Source organism: Bombina bombina, chromosome 4 (assembly GCF_027579735.1).
Source record: "Bombina bombina isolate aBomBom1 chromosome 4, aBomBom1.pri, whole genome shotgun sequence".
Classification (NCBI taxonomy): domain Eukaryota; kingdom Metazoa; phylum Chordata; class Amphibia; order Anura; family Bombinatoridae; genus Bombina; species Bombina bombina.
Window position 1 is genome coordinate 440,728,402 of NC_069502.1, and position 17,671 is coordinate 440,746,072.

Here is a 17,671-nt window from a genome sequence, read left to right on the forward strand (position 1 = left end):
AAAAAGCTAACTGATGCACGTGTTACCATCAATTTATCTAATGGGCTTAGTGTACTTAGCAGTGTATTCTGCTTTTGAGCTGTGAGCTTGCTTTCCACAATTTAAGAAGCAGTGGTCCCTTTTGTTCGCGGAGATTGACAAACTTGACAGCAGACAGTGGATATACAGTGTTAGCTGCCCATACGCCTCAAGGCTGGGTGGACAGATTTTCAAGTTGGGAACCTTATTTGCACTAGCCTTAGTACATGGAGCCCAACACTTTCTCATGCAGGTTATTGTTTTGATTAATGCTATATAATATAGGTGTTGATCTCAATCTTGCTTTTGTTTTTTTGCGTTTTTTTCCAGCGATCACAATATTAAAATGCTGCTGTTAATACCTTTCAAGCATGACATTGTTACCTCCAAAATCCTTATATATACATTAAAAAAATGGGGATTTTGCTGGTGTACCGACTAAATGGGGCTAGATTGCAAGTGGCACGGTAAAACTCTGCTTGGATTTTAATGTTTGCACTTGTCGAGTTGCGTCCATATACAAGTTCCAAAAAAACTTTTTTTGCGCTAATGTTAACCGGAATAGTGCGAAAATCCTAACAAGTTTTCACGTGCACATGCATGTATTCCCCCATAGAGATCAATGGAGGAAAAAAAGTGGAAAACAACTAAAACCCGAGATCGTGCAAACTCCTCATAGAAGTCAATGGAATTTAAAAAAAAAAACACCCATTGCGCAAACAGCATAGCATATTCGCATTAGCAAATGTATAATATTTACAGGAAATAAATAGTTAAAATCTTTATTAAATATGAATATTGCATAAATATGTTTTATCATGATTTTATCTTTTTAATGGAAAATGGTTATAATGCTCATATATATATATATATATATATATATATATATATATATATATGTCTATATGTGTGTACACATATATTTATGTTTTTAGATGTGTATATATGATGGTAAATACATATATATACACATATAAATACATTAATATACTATATGTACACATATAAAAACATATATATATATATATATATATATATATATATATATATATATATATACACACACACATACATATTCATCTTAAGACAGGTAACCACAGCTCTGAGATCGCGGAAAGGACTGAAGCGTAAAGAGCAATTGCGCTAGCGCAATCATGATTTCGCTCCACTTGTATTATCAGCAACATGGAAATGGTTTGCAAAAACACTATTATGCTAGCACAAAAACATCTGCACCTCACTTATAATCTAGCCCATATTCGGTTGAACAGTCTGTATGTTGACTGATCCCTTTTAATAGTGTGTAGTGAAGCTAACCTGTGACATTGCGTGAAGGTATGAGTGTATGTCTTTTTAAAGGATTTGAACGGGGCATTATCAGTATAGTGAGAATATGTGTCCACCAGTTATTGATTTTGTTACTCTTTATTAGTCTAAAAGTGCTTAATTTTAATTTTGTACTTAATAGATTGAGTAGGTAGTGTTTGTATCTCTTTTGTGAATTTGCTTCCTAGCGTCATCCAATTTGGCAGAAGTAATTTCAGTGTGTTTTGCCTACTCACAAAACCAGTATTCTATTCTGAAATTTTTTGTGATACTTGTTGATGATTTAAAAAGTGCTGACCTTGGTTTATCAAGTCCTTTTAGCTGTGAAATGTGATACAGTTTTGGTCTTTTAACTTTTCTTCTCTTGTAAACAGGGAAAGTCAATGAAAGTAGTGCCGACAACTTATTCACCCAGAGACGTTCAGGAGAAACAGCCCAAAGCTTAGATACCTTTAAACCTCTATTTCTGAGTGACCTTAAGAATTCTACCGACTATGAAGCTATTTCACAAGGTTGCAACAACAACACAGAATGTATCTATGATACTCTGAGCACAAAAAATAGCTCTTTCGGCTTAGAAACTATGAGAGTGTCCAAGGATTTCCAATTTGTAAAGAAAATCCTTAGTAAGTAATCTTAATATGACACTATGATAGTTTTTTTTTATATAACATAATTTTCCAACATATTCCCTGTTATATTGTTAATGCAACAAATTATATAACTGTCAATTTTAGCTAGGAAAAACATGCAACAGAGTCTACTGTAATTACTCTTCATCACATGTAATATCATAATCATGAGAAACCTAAGAACCCTATTCTTCATGATTAGTCTTTGTGTTAATGCCAGTACAGTGCATAGGACGTCTTACATTTTGAATGAACAAATTATGTGTTTTTAACAATTACATTTTTAAAGACATTTAATGATAATCAGATATATTTTCATACAGAACATGATACTGATTTAAATGGAAGAATAGCTTTCTAATCCACAGGGCAATACACAGATTATCTATATAAAATATTTTGTGTTAGAGGTGGGTTTTTCTCTCCAAACGTTGTCTATATTCTCATTGCGTTTTAAAATAACAAAACAAGAAAACTCCTTTTAAATGAGTTTAAATATTGTCTAACCTTTATTATTATCTTACACTATAGTACAAATAATGATAATATACTGCCCTGACACCAGAAATACTAAGATGCCTTTATTTTAAAACCACACTTTTATCATTATACGATATAAATCTAGTTTACCTTATAATAAAGTTATGCAGATATGATATATTAATAATAACATTTCATAAATCACTGCCAGTCTGTGAACAGATATTTTAAAGCTTTATTTTAAAAGTTACATGTTGTGTTTCAGCATGTTTTAAATATAATGGTAGATGTTTCTCTAGCTGTTATCTAGCGCCTCACTCCTGCTTAAAAAAAATAAGAAAAAAAGCCAGTCAGCTGTTTTGTATGCGCTTTTTGCTACAGAAAAAAAAACATGAAGTAGTAAAATAATGTAGCATCTCTGTCTCTTTCCTGTACCCACAAGTAATAAGGATTAAAGGGACACAAAACCCAAAAAATGTATTTCATGATTTAGGTAGAAAATACAATTTTAAACAACTTACCAGTTTACTTCTATTATCAAATTTCCTTCATTCTCTTAGTATTATTTGTTGAAGCAGCAGCAATGGTTTCTAATTGAACACATGGGTGAGCCAATGACAATCGGTATATATATATATATATATATGCAGCCACCAATCAGCAGCTAGAACCTAGGTTCTTTGATGCTCCTGAGATTTCCTAGATGAACCTTTCAGCACAGAATATCAAGAAAAGGAAGCAAATTAAATAGAAGCAAATTGGAAATTTGTTTAAAATTGTATGCTCTGTCTAATGCATGAATGTCTTATTATGACTTTACTGTCCCTTTAAGCTCCCATTCACATTAATTCCTTGATTGATATAGCTTCTGATTGGCTGTGCCATTCCCTCTCTTAAAAAAAAGAATGTGTGGTGTCAGCTGCTATCTAATATGTAGCAATGCAAATACACAGCATGGGTTTTAGGTTTATTTTTGTACTGTTTTGTAATGTACTCATTATGCTATAAGTGCTTGTGGAAACCTTAAACATATATCTCATTTATATTGGCTTGTCTTTAGAGATATTTTTTATAATGATGTTGAACTGGGAGATAAATATTGTGGTTGCTTATGAAACATATGTTGCTTATCTAATTCTATCATCAATAGATAGTAACATCTTTTACACTCTTCTACAGCTTGCTCAATGTGTGTTTCCCATGTGTTTCAGATTCCAACCCTCCTGTCATAAACGGATCTATCACTGTCAATGCTTTTATGGGTGAAACAGTTACTTCACTGTACAGTTCCAGTAGCACAGTTACTTTTTCTGCTGCTGAGAGTTATCCTGATGTAACTGTATCAGGTAAGCATATCACAAGCATCATCTTAAACCACCTTCCCCTCTCTTTGCCGCTTCTCAGTGTATTGCTAAATTGGTATCTTTTTCTTTCAAATAGTTTTTATTGGGTTAATACATTTCACCAAAGTACAACAAATAATTCTGCATGCATAGAATAAATACAGTTTGTGATTATCAAGAACCCATATTTTTATAATACAAATATATTTAAGTAATCTAGAAAAAAAACTGAAAGTAGTTGAAAGAGAATGGTCTAGGAAGGGTATTTTAGGAAGGGGAAAAGAGGGGAAAGGGGGAGGAGTGGGATAGGGAACAACCAATATTATTCATATCTTATTACTTATCCCTTAAAATAATTATTGCAGACAAGCCGTGTACAGCCGAAACATAAACATGCAAGTACACAGCGTAAACCAGTAGAAATATATAATCATGGGAATGCACTATGTAATTAAATTAGTCGATTCAACCGGGATGGTAGAGAGGGAAGAAGAGGGGACCGTGAGAGGGTTAGGGAAGTACTTATAAAAGGGGCTAAAGAAAAAAGAAGAAAAGGAAGGGGTGCTGTATCAGAACCTCCTTGCACCCAACATCTCGGATAAGAATGGGACACATCCCCTCTGTTTATAGATGGATTTGGATGGTAAACCAACAGTGTATAGATAATAAAGTCAATAAGGGATCAACTTTTATAAATTTATGATATTCTTTGCTCCCATAAAAAGATAATATCTAGTATAAAGTCTTTCTTCCCCAAAAAACAATAATGTCTTTTCTCTAGTGACAATATATGTGTTACCTCGGCCTCCCATTGGCTGTATGTGGGTGGGTATGTTTGTTTCCATAACCTGGGTATAATGCGCTTGGCACAGGTAAGCATCAGTTGTAGTAGCTTTTTGCGATATATACAATGTAAGTTAGGAATATGGTTTAGTAGGATCATTGAAGCCGTAAGGGTAAGCTGTGTGCCCAGCGTGAGATTGACACAATGTTCCACTTGGGCCCAAAAAGCTGACAGTTTATTACAAGACCACCATATATGAGAGAATGTGCCAATCCCTCCGCATCGCCTCCAACATCTAGAGTTGGCTCCCGGGAAAATTGCATTTAGTTTTTGAGGTGTAAGATACCAACGAGAAATAATTTTATAATTAAGTTCGGCCAGAGCAAGTGAAATCGAGGAGGTGTGTGTCATACGAAAGCATCTTAACCACTCATCGTTTGGGAGTTGGACCTGCAGCTCTATCTCCCATTTGGAGGTAAAGAAAGGTAATCTAGTTATGGGTAAAGTTCTTAGGAGTTTGTGTGTAATGGCAAGGTGAGATTTGTGAGTGTCCCTAGAGAGACATAGTTTTTCAAAAGGTTTGAGTGCGCGTAAACAGTCATATCTATAAGGACCATCAAGAATTGCTTGTCGAATTTGAAGATAGGAGAACCAACTATGGAAAGGGGAGCCTATGGAATCTTGCAGAGCAATTCTACCTCTTACCTGAGACGAATCTGTGAGTAAGAATATAGGCATATTTTTATATGTTATTTCCTTAGCTTCGTATTTAAATTGGTATTGGTCAAAAAAGAGGGTATTATTAAGTAATGGGGTCATTGGCGAAATTGGGGAGGAGAGAGTATTCGGATGTTGGATAAGGGAGTCCCAAATAGCTAGTGTAGTTTTAATACATTCGTTAGAGGTAAACGTTGGGGGTCTGTGGGTTCTAGGGAGCCAACAGATATCTCGCATATCACTTTGTTTAAGTAGTGCAGCCTCAATTTGGATCCATAATTTAAGTGGTGAGTTGTGGTTCCACGCAACTATGCGTGCAAGATGTGTTGCCTCTTGCCTTATGATATAGCGTTAGATTTGGGATGTTTAGGCCTCCCTCCTCTTTTCTCAGGCAGAGGGTTTTACGAGACACTCTAGGTTTTTTATATGCCCAGATGAAGGATTCTAACATCCTTTGTTGAGTACGTATATAATGGCCCGGTATTGATATAGGAAGAGCCTGAAATAAATATAAATATTTAGGGACTATCATCATTTTTATCGTATTTACTCGACCTATCCAAGAGAGATGACCTTGTTTGTGCCATGTGTCTACCAAAGAAAAAATAGTACTTTGAAGTGATATATAATTATCTTGAAACAAGTCCTGAGGGTTTTTTGATATATGTAACCCCAGGTATCTAAGAGTATTTGTGATAGGGAAGGGGGTTTTCTGCCTAAGAAAATCTAATTCTGCTGTATTTACATGAATGGGGATAATGTTGGATTTTCCCATATTAATTGAATAATTGGAAAACTGTTCATACGTCTCCAAAGCTTGTATTAAGGCTGGTAGGGAAGTTAGCGGTGCTTGTAATGTAAAAATAATATCGTCCGCAAAGAGAAGGCATGTCTGTTGAATTTTGCAGAATGAAATGCCTTTGATATTAGGATTGTTTCGTATCTGGATAGCTAATATTTCTACTGTGATGTCAAATAGAAGGGGAGATAGCGGGCACCCTTGACGTGTGCCATTAGATATTGGGAAAGTATGGGAAATTGTATTGTTAACTTTAATCGTAGCTCGAGGGCTATTATACAAAGCTTTTACTCTAGAAATAAATTTGTTTGAAAAACCAAATTTCGACAGGGCCGACCACATAAAATGCCAGTCGACCCTGTCGAAAGCTTTCCCCGCATCAGTAGAGAGGAGCACAATAGGGCTTTTAAGATCATGGGACGTATATAGTGCATGTAGTAGTCTGGTGGTATTGTCTTTTGCCTCCCGACCTCTGATCAATCCCACCTGGTCCAGGTAGATGACCTTATGTAAGATAAGATTAAGATGATTTGCCAGAATCTTAGCATAAATCTTAATGTCTACGTTCAATAAAGAGATTGGCCTGTAGTTGCCTACTATATCCGTAGGTTTATCTGGTTTAGGTATTACTGTAATCATAGCATCTAAGAGAGACTGGGGGAATGTGAGGCCTTGGTCTATAGACTGAAATAATTTGTGCATGTGGGGGCTGATATTACCTACTAATAACTGATAAAATTTGGTAGAAAGACCATCTGGTCCAGGGGATTTGTTACTAGGGAGAGACTTAATCCTGTTTGCCACTTCTTGTAGGGAGATGGGGGCATCTAGCGTATTCAGGTCATCCTCCGGAACAGAGGGGACTTGAATGGAGTCAAAGTATAATTTCATCTTATCTCCTCTTTCTTGGTCATTCTCATTTTTAATATTATACAGTGAGGTGTAGTACGCAACAAAGCTATTGGATATATCTTCGTTTTTGGTATATGTTGTACCTGGGCTATGTTTAATAGAGTGTATGTGTGAGTTGAGCCTTTGTTTTTTAAGAAATCTGGCCAGCATCCTCCCCGCCTTGTTTGAATCCGCAAAGAATTTAGCCTTAGTTGTCAGAGCACGCATATGTGCATTTTCAATTAAGAATTTATTAAGATTATCTCTAGCTTCCTTTATTTCAGTCAGCCTTTGTGAAGACAACGGATCTAGTTTGTGCGAGTTTTCCTTAGCTAGGAGAACGCTAGTCAGAGAATCAAATTGGGCGGATCTTTGTTTTTTAAGTTTTGTGGTTAATTGTATAATGATGCCCCGAATGAAGCACTTGTAAGATTCCCAATTATTTGCCACATTAGTACGGAGGAAATGTTAAACTGGAAATATTAATCTGTATGTTTAATTAATTGGTCTACAATTTCAGTGTCTGTAAGTATGTGTTCGTTAAGTCTCCAATTCAGCCTGTGTTTGGGCTTATTTGACCACTTGAAAGTAGACTTGACTAAGCTGTGGTCTGACCACGGAGTGTGTGATATCTTAGAATCCACAATATTCGTTAGGAAGGCCTGGTTACAAAATATATAATCAAGCCTCACATATGATTTTTGCGGTTGGGAAAAAAAGGTGTAATCTTTAGTGGACGTATGAACTGTTCTCCATGTATCAAATAGTTTAAGTGAACGAAGTAGTGCATTATTATTTCTGATCTGTGAACTTCTGAGGTATGAGTGGCCCGTAGAGGTGTCCAGTGAAGGATCTGATGGGAAATTAAAGTCACCTCCTAGCACAATGGGGCCTTTAGCTATATCTAGTAGCTTGCTTGTAACTTTGCGGAAGAAGCAGGCAGTGGGTTTGATAGGAGCATATATGTTTGCTAATATAATGGGTTTTCCATAATAAAGGCCTACCAAAATCAAAATTCTACCATCAGGGTCACTAAACTGTTGTAGTAAATCAAATGGTGTGTTACGTTTAAATAAAGTGCAAACTCCGTTGTGTCTGGTTGGGCCCGAGCTGAAATAGTGTTTGTCAAAATATTTAGATGGGAGTTTCGGTTCATGGGCTTTTTTAAAATGGGTTTCCTGAACCATAACTATGTCCAAATTCTTTTTGTGAAAGTCATAAAAAGCAATTGAGCGCTTTTCAGCAGAGAGAAATCCTTTAACATTTTGAGTAGCAATGTTTATTGACCCTTCATATATGTAGGTAGACATTATAAGTGCTATGGGTATGTGTATTATCAAAAAAGGAGCAAAGTATCAGTGCAAGGAGGTTATTAGTAGTCTGATACAGGTTAAAAGGAAAGATTAAAAAGTTTGCGTATGGAGTAAATTTGGGAATCAAAATTTGGTATGATGTCGGGATTCGTTAAAGGGGAAAAGAGGGAAAAAGAAGGCACTGGTGTGAGGGTAGTAGAGGTCTTTGAGCAAGCTGGGCATGTTATTGCTAATTTTTTTTATAAAGGAAGAGTATAACTTAATAAGAGGGAGGGGAAAGGTAAGAAAATAGCAGATATTTTGTATACATAGGTGAACCATTATAAATCTTAGATGAAATACCTTGGAGATAGTACGACCATATAATAGCTACATTAAAGCATAGGCTATCACTTCACATACAATACTGACTCCAACCATAAGGGACCAGGAGAGACCTGACTTCACTAATTTATAGGAATGGTTCTAATGTGAATACGTTTGTTTCTGTGGGTTAGATATTCTGCCAACAAGTAATGTTAAGAGAATTCTGTTTTTGACCCAAACAGAATCTATAGTGGTTTAGCAATGTTTGTAGTCTTACTAACTGGTTAACTCAGAAGAGATATACTGAGCTGGGAATCAGGGTGAACTGAAGCTCAGAGTAAACAACAAGGCCTCAGGAATTTTTGCTATATAATATCATTCGTTCCTATTTTGGTGCAGCTGGGTCAAGCATAAACGGAATAATGAAAATAATGCTAAAACTTGCTGTAGAGGTGCTACAATGGACTAACGGCCACTATATAAATATGGTGTATGAGATATGGGGATCATGTCTGCAGTTAATATATCAGTTGACAGAAACCAGATAGTTATACATGTTGAATTTGATAAATTTTGTGACAATATAGCTTTCAGTATGAGATTAGATGGAGATCTGTGAAACCTCAGGGGCTCAGCAAATAAGGAAGTCAGGTCTCAAAGGAATTCCACACTGCATTAAGTTTAAACCTATATCATCAGCTCTTATAGGTATAACATCTATCTTCAGGCCTATAAAAGACAGGTTAAATTAACATAACAAGGTATCCCTAGTAATTGGCTAAAGTCTCAATGATACCTAGAAAAAAACATCAGATTAAGGGAACAGCAAAGAAAGTATGACAATAACAATTAGTATCACAACTGCATACTAGTTTCAAACATAAAGTAGGTTATAGGTTATAGCAGGAACTTCAAAAATTTACGCCTGAAAAGTTACAGCCTGTGAGGGGCGGCTATAAGAGGATGTGGACTGAAATAGAACCTTTAGAAGCTATGTTGAAAATAACTTGCATATATATGATTATTAGCCTTATTGGCTGAAATAAACCAAACCTTCCAACATAACAAGTAACAATGTATGAATAAACTTGAACTGTATATCTCTTCGGAGGTGCATTCATTTGAGGGAGATGGCACCCCAAGGGGTCTCTAAGTATCATAAGACATTTTGTAACATAATATGGTTGACATGTGAAGTGGTTACAATTGAATAATTAAGCAAATAATTCTATCATGACCCGGACTGATAATTAGCTGTAGAGAAAATTAAATTAGTGAGTAGTTGTAACTGAATACCTAAACCAACAGTTCACACGTGTCCAGAACTAGCATAAAACTGAAAAAAGAAGAAAGTTAGTGTCTGTATCATATAGTTACGTGACCCATCTCAAGGTGGATCTTCTACGGAGTCAGTAGTGCTGGTTTGTCTTCTTTTATTCTGCGATACCGCAGACTCCGTCCAGGGGCGTCTTTGCGGTTTGGGAGCTTCATGCCTAGCTGATGATGTTGATTGAGAATTCGAATCTTGGGGTTCTGGTGGTGAAAGGCATTCGAGTTTTTTCCCATTTTTAACAGCTATAACTGAGGTAGGGAACCCCCACCTATATGGAATCTTCATGGCTCGAAGATGGGAAGTCAAAAAAGAAAAATCTCTCCTTCTTTGGAGCGTTCATGCAGAAAGGTCCTGAAACACTTGTATTCGATGGCCTTGGAACGTGATGGAAAGTTGTTTTCTTGAATAGTTGTTTTCTTGAATAGTTTGTCCTCTAGGTCTACCATGTGATTATGTTGTTGAAAAGCTTTAGAGGAGAGATTCGCTATTTTCTGTGATGATACATATTCATGTTCTTCCAAGGTATCAACCCTGTAGCATAGGTCAGAAATGTCTTTCTTTAGGCCTGCACACTCACTCTTAATGCAAGATTTAACCTGCTCTATCAGAGCTTCCATAGCACCATAGGTAATGATATCATCTTTTCCCATTTCCTTTAGTTTAGGTTGTATCCCCATTGCAGCATCTGCAGCCTCACATGAGCTTTCATCCTGAGAAGGTTGTTCTATATCAGGATTTTTCTGAGGTTTTTGTTTGTCTGTTTGTTTGAAAAAAGAGCTCATAGCTCCCTGGGCAGTTGGTGTTAACTTTTGAGATTTGTCACTCCTGGTTAATTTCCTCTGTGACATATTGGTAGGACTCACTTAATTTATTAATTATGTGGTTGGAAAGATATTCAGTCCCTCTGTAGTAATACACCTCTCCTGGGGATATTGCTCTCACAGAGCGATCGCGGTAAAAGGAGTTGGATATGACCCACTGCTACTAAGAACAGTGGGAAAAGGGTCAGCAGGGTGTACACTGTTTTATAATCAGGGTATATAATAAAGACTCAGCAATTACAGTGTGGTTGACGTTCCTCACCAGTATATCATGTTGAAAATTTAGTGTCACTTAGCAATAAGTTCCTTATTATGTGTTGTGAGGCAGCAAGAGAACAGCAGGTAAGAGGCAAAAAAAAAGATATAAGAGGTGGAGAGTGAGTCTTCTGTTTAAATAACATTAGTTGCTTTGTTTCAGCATATCAGCATGTAAAAAGTGTTTTTGTCAATGTCTCCATGATAACATGCATGCCAAGAGAAAGTTTCCAAATTGCTGCTTATCTTGCGGCTGCTGTATCCAGCTATTATGTTGTTCAGGACATGATTTAAAGGTATAAAGCGTTAGCAGTGTATAAAAATAAGAGGGTTCACCTTTGTTCTTGTGGAAGGTGATCCGGTTCGGTTCAAGGGTTTTTTAGCCAGGCGTCTCCATGTATATTGAGCTGAGAGGTGCTGTGACGCAGAGTTAAAACGACCGCGTGGGTTTGTAAGGTGCGGTCCAAGCGTCGCCGGCAAAGTTTGTAAATCCCAGACCAAAGTTACACCGGGTGTTCTCTGTGTGATCTGGACCCCAAATAAGTAGCTTGTTTTTCGATTGCTCAAGGCTGTCAGCAAATATAAGCCTTCATGCCCAGCTCGCATACAGAGCTTCAGTTCAGTGCGGCCATCTTGGTCAGCCGCTCGCCCCGCCTCCTAAATTGGTATCTTTTGTGTTCCATTCTGTTCATTATGACAGCAGCATATCCAGATTTGGCCTGCCCTATGACTAGAAATCAGCTGTCAAAGACTTGAGATATTTAGAAAATTTCTATAAATTGTTTCTAACCAAATAGCTTTCCTATAAATGGCTTGGTCTAGGTTTAATTTAGTTTACTATGTTTAAATGTAAGTTATCTCAGTATGCAGCTTTTTTAATATTCAGTATTCCTGATGCCCTTAATCACATAGACTTGTTGTTTTTACATCAATAAATTACCCAGATAAATATTCAACTATTAATTCAATAATATTTTTTTTTCCCCATGAAAATACTTTCCTTTTAAATAGCTTCTGGAAAATTGACATGGAAACCAACCAGCACAAATGGATTTGATTTCCAGATTGTGGCTACAGATTCAGGAAACCTCTCTTCCTCCCATAAACTCGAGTTTGTGCTCTGCGACTGTCGTATCAAAGAGGAATGTAACTATGCACAAACATCAAGGGTCAATGACACTTCTCTTTCTGTAAGTATAAAGAGTTAGTTTATAGATCATCTAAGTTAACTTTGTGTACACTTATATTAAAATTCAATCCCAATAAGTGTCACATTTCCAGAAGTTTTATGACTCCTAAAAGAAAATTAAATAAAAAATATTTTATAATGGTCATTTATACATTGTTAACAGATATACTAACAGAACCACCTTGGTAAACTAGCTGGATCTATATCCAATACCATCTTTCTAGGTGGAAATATCTATTTTAATTATCTTATTTTCTTTGTTATTAAACAGATTGCAGGTTGTGATTGCAAAAATAATTACACTGGAGACTTCTGCAAAACTGCACGTAATGATTGCATTCAAGGATGTTTTCCTGGGGTAACGTGTAACAGTAATGTGTGTGGTGCATGCCCTGCAGGCCTCACTGGAGATGGGATACAATGTAAAGGTGAGCAGCTATACTAATAGTGTTCATCTACCTCCCCACCATCTTCGTTGGAAATCCAAATTCTTAACACCAGGCTTCTCTTTCTGTCCATGTCAATGGTCCTGCCTTATCTGTTAGATGTGTACCTATTTATTCTGTTTAACTTAAAGGGATATTCTAGCCAAAATCAGAATCCACATGAATACATTTCAGTTTTGAATAGAAGCATGTGTTAGGCTTCTAATAAAAGCTATAGCTGTTTCAAAAGTGTACTTAAGAATGCGTTGTGCTCCAGCATTTTAAACAAAGCACTTACTCAAAGAGCCTAAGGTGCTCGTACCATTAGTAATGACTCAATTTGTTAATTGTTGACATGATACAAGCCCCACTAGAGCTATGAGCAGCTGCATTATTTACAATTCTGGTGCATTGAGAATATCTAGCTATGCTTCACATGCACAGAAACATTTTAACACTAAAACAGTGATAACTTTTATTAGAAGCATTTTTGCCAATACATTTACATTGCAAATATGTTTCTATTCAAAGCTATAATTAATCTATGTGCATTTACATTTTGACCGGAATGTTCCTTTAAAGCATCATATGAATTGATAGTGAGGTTTAAAAACCAATGTTCTCAACTCCTTTTATATAAAGAAAAAATAATTACAATTATCTTTGTATCACATGGGATCATGCATCTTCCCTGGTATTAGCCATTCGTGCTACTTCAAAAGTATGATGGCTGATTTATAAACTTACCCATGATAAAACAAAACCTTCAGACAAACTCTATCCTTGGTTTATATATTAATATGTTTTCATGGACTTTATTTAAAAAAAAACTTTACAATGACTATGGTCTGTTTATGTTATATAATATGAGAAGTGATATGGTATAACTGCTATCAATATAGGCTGTATAAGGTGTATATCATGTAATAGACATAACAATAAGCAATATGTCTTTTTCTGTATTCTTTTTGTTGTTTTATTAACAGCTGTAAGGGCTTTGTGTTTGGGCAGCTGTTTTATGTATTTAACATTATGGTAAAAGCAATATTAGTGTGATAAAAATAAGTATATTGGGTGTTTTCTATAATTATGTTCAAGCATCTGAGATGTCTTAATAGATCAAGCGATTTACACATTTATTTATTATACAATATCTTTAACATTGTGAGATATCAATTAAACCTAGAAAATAATAGTACTGCATGCCATTGTTGGATGTGACCCTAATTTGTTGCTTGATTCTTTTTTTTCTACATTGTAAGATTTATGATTTAAACAAAATGTAATTGATTGTATACTAACTTGCCTAGCTTTGCTTTCACAGATATTGATGAATGTGCCTCAAATAATCCATGCCCAGCAAATTCTACATGTGTAAACACCAATTCAAACTTTACATGCAATTGCACAGAGGGCTACACATGTGAGTATTACCGTCACATTCTTCCTTTTACTTTGAATGAAATAATTAGTCATTTGTACCGCTGTAGTTACTACATACAAAATAAATGGATCATAAAAGAAAAGGTAACCACAAAAGGGATTAACCCCTTAGTGACCAGACCATTTTTAAATTTTCTTACTGTTAAGGACCAGGGCTGTTTTTACATTTCTGCTGTGTTTGTGTTTAGAAATAGTTTTCCTCTTACTCATTTACTGTACCTACACATATTATATACCAATTTTCTCACCATTAAATGGACTTTCTAAATATTTTCATCATATCATATATAATTTACTATAAAAAAGGTTTATAAAATATGATGAAAAATGGAAAAAACACACCTTTTTCTAACTTTGACACCCAAAATCTGTTACACATCTACAACCACCAAAAAACACCCATGCTAAATAGTTTCTAAATTTTGTCCTGAGTTTAGAAACACCCAATGTTTACATGTTCTTTACTTTTTTGCAAGCTATAGGGCAATAAGTACAAGTAGCACTTTGCTATATCCAAACCAATTTTTTTTTTTCAAAATTAGCGATAGTTACATTGTAACACTGATATCTGTCAGGAATCCCTGAATAACCCTTCACATGTATATATTTGTTTTAGTAGACAACCCGAAGTATTGATCTAGGCCTATTTTGGTATATTTCATGCCACCATTTCACCGCCAAATGCGATCAAATAAAAAAATTGTTTACTTTTTTTTACAAACTTAAGGTTTCTCACTGAAATTATTTACAGCTTGTGCAATTATGGCACAAATTGTTGTAAATGCTTCTCTGTGATCTCCTTTGTTTAAAAATAGCAGACATATATGGCTTTGGCATTGCTTTTTGGTAATTAGAAGGCCGCTAAATGCCGCTGTGCACCACACTTGTATTATGCCCAGCAGTGAAGGGGTTAATTAGGTAGCTTGTAGGGTTAATTTTAGCTTTAGTGTAGAGATCAGTCTCCCACCTGACACATCCCACCCCCTGATCCCTCCCTGACCCCTCTCAAACAGCTCTCTTCCTTCCCCCCCCCCCAAAGGTCACCCCATCTTAAAGGAACAGTCTACACTAACATTTTTATTGTTTAAAAAGATAGATAATGCCTTTACTACCCATTCCCTAGCTTTGCACAACCAACATTGTTAGATTAATATACTTTATAACATTTAAACCTCTAAATTTCTGCCTGTTTCAAAGGCTCTATAGACAGCCTCTTAATCACATGCTTTTGTGTTTGTTTTTCACAACAGGAGACTGTTAGTTCATGTGGGCCATATAGATAACAATGTGGTCACGCCCACAAAGTTATTTAAGATTTAGCACAACACAATACTAAATGCAAGTCAATAGATAATATGTACAAAGTTATGTGATCAGGGGTCAGAAGAGTTTTAGATACAAGGTAATCACAGAGGTAAAAAGTATATATAACTGTGTTGGTTGCAAAACTGGGGAATGGGTGATAAAGGGATTATCTATATTTTAAAATAAATAGTCTATTGTAGACTGTCCCTTTAAGTACTGGCAGAAAGTCTGCCAGTATAAAAATATATATATATAGTTTTAAAAAACAACTTTTTTTTATTATATATTTTTTGCATTGTAGGGTCCCCCCTTACCACCCAACCTCCCTAAGCCCCCAAACAGCTCTCTAACCCCCCCTCTCTACCCCTTTATGCCCCCTTCCCTCCCTCCCTCCTCCCACCTCCTCCAATGAAAGGCCGCCCACCCACCCAACTCCCTCCAAGCCCTACCACGCCACTTAATATCGAGGCATCGCTGCAATACCCTGAAGGCATCTGGAAACGATCACGATGGCTTCCACCACTTGAAACCCCAAAAGACGTACCAGGCACGTCCTTGGTCGTTAACAACCGGTTTTTGTAGGACGTACCTGATACATCCTTGGTCGTTAAGGGGTTAAACAAATAGGCCTAGATTATAAGTGGAGGTCAAAAAATATCAAGAGTGCTCCTATTCTGGTGCTCATATTACAAGTTCAAATTAAAATGGTAAAGCTCGAGCGAAAGCCTCAGTTGCGCTAACATTAGTTGTGCTAAGGTTGGATAGCAAGGCTGTGCTAAATCCCTCAGCTAATAGACTTCTATGGGGTCTGCTACAAAACTCAGTTCTGGCTTTCGCTTAACCCCTTAACGACCAAGGACGTACAGGGTACGTCCTACAAAAACTGCCAGTTAATGACCAAGGATGCACCCTGTATGTCCTCAGGGGTTTCAAGTGGTGGAAGCGATCGTGTTTGCTTCCAGACGCTTTCAAGGTATTGCAGTGATGCCTCGATATTGAGTCATCACTGCAATACCTTTTTTTACCCACTGATGCAGAGAGAACCACTCTGTGGCCCTCTCTGCATCAGCCATCAGCCAGGTGTGCATGCATGCGCGCGCTAGTACTTTAAAATAAATTACACTGAAGGTGATGGGATGGAGGGAGAGGGAAAGGGGGGTTAAAAAATGTTAAGAAAGGGATTTGGGAGGGGGGTAGGCTATTGGGGGGGGCAGCTACACTCCAAAAAGCACTTTTTTTAAGCAAACTGGGTACTGGCAGACAACTGCCAGTACCAAAGATGTAGGCAAATAGGTAGAGGAGGGAGGGTTAGAGAGCTGTTTGGGGGGAGATCAGAGAGGTTGGGGGCTAAGGGGGGGATCCAACACTGCAGAATAATATATATATATATATATACTTTTTATTTTAGTACTGGCAGACTTTCTGCCAGTACTTAAGATGGCGGTGACAGGTGGAGGAGGGAAGAGAGCTGTTTGGGGGGGTCAAGGAGTTAACGATTTCTTTTATTTGATTGCATTCGACAGTGAAATGGTGGCATGAAATATACCAAAATGGGCCTAGATCAATACTTTGGGTTGTCTACTACACTACACTAAAGATAAAACTAACCTTACAAGCTACCTAATTAAACCCTTCACTACTGGGCATAATAAGAGTGTGTTGCGCAGAGGCATTTAGCGGCCTTTTAATTACCAAAAAGTAAAGCCAAACCCATAAATGTGTGCTATTTCTGAACAAAGGGGATCCCAGAGAAGCATTTACAACCATGTGTGCCATAATTTTAGTGAGAAACCTAAAGTTTGTGGAAAAGTTATAATTTTTTTTTATTTGATCGCATTTGGTGGTGAAATGGTAGCATGAAATATACCAAAATGGGCCTAGATTAATACTTTGGGTTGTCTACTAAAAAAAAAAATATATATATACATGTCAAGTTATATTCAGGAATTCCTGACAGATATCAGTGTTACAATGTAACTATCGCTAATTTTGAAAAAAAGGGTTTGGAAATTGCAAAGTGCTACTTGTATTTATTTTCTTATAACTTTCAAAAAGCAAAGAACATGTAAACATTGGGTATTTCTAAACTCAGGACAAATGTTAGTGTTTTTTGGTGGTTGTAGATGTGTAACAGATTTTGGGTATCAAAGCTAAAAAAAAATTAGTTTTTTTCCATTTTTTCAACATATTTATATTTTTTTATAGTAAATTATAAGATATGATAAAAATGGTATTTTTAGAAAGTCCATTTAATGGGGAAAAAAAACGGTATATAATATGTGTGGGTACAG

General features: G+C 36.3%; 1 protein-coding gene across 1 annotated transcript in view; it reads left to right on the forward strand.

The window, feature by feature from the left end:
- The window catches only part of LOC128657533 (uncharacterized), a 162,107-nt gene that overhangs the window by 113,481 nt on the left and 30,955 nt on the right, over window positions 1–17,671 (forward strand). The window contains exons 42-46 of the mRNA XM_053711906.1: window positions 1,719–1,970; window positions 3,668–3,802; window positions 12,030–12,208; window positions 12,479–12,635; window positions 13,957–14,055. Of these exons, the coding sequence (XP_053567881.1) occupies window positions 1,719–1,970; window positions 3,668–3,802; window positions 12,030–12,208; window positions 12,479–12,635; window positions 13,957–14,055 (822 nt within the window). The remainder of the gene's footprint in view (window positions 1–1,718; window positions 1,971–3,667; window positions 3,803–12,029; window positions 12,209–12,478; window positions 12,636–13,956; window positions 14,056–17,671) is intronic.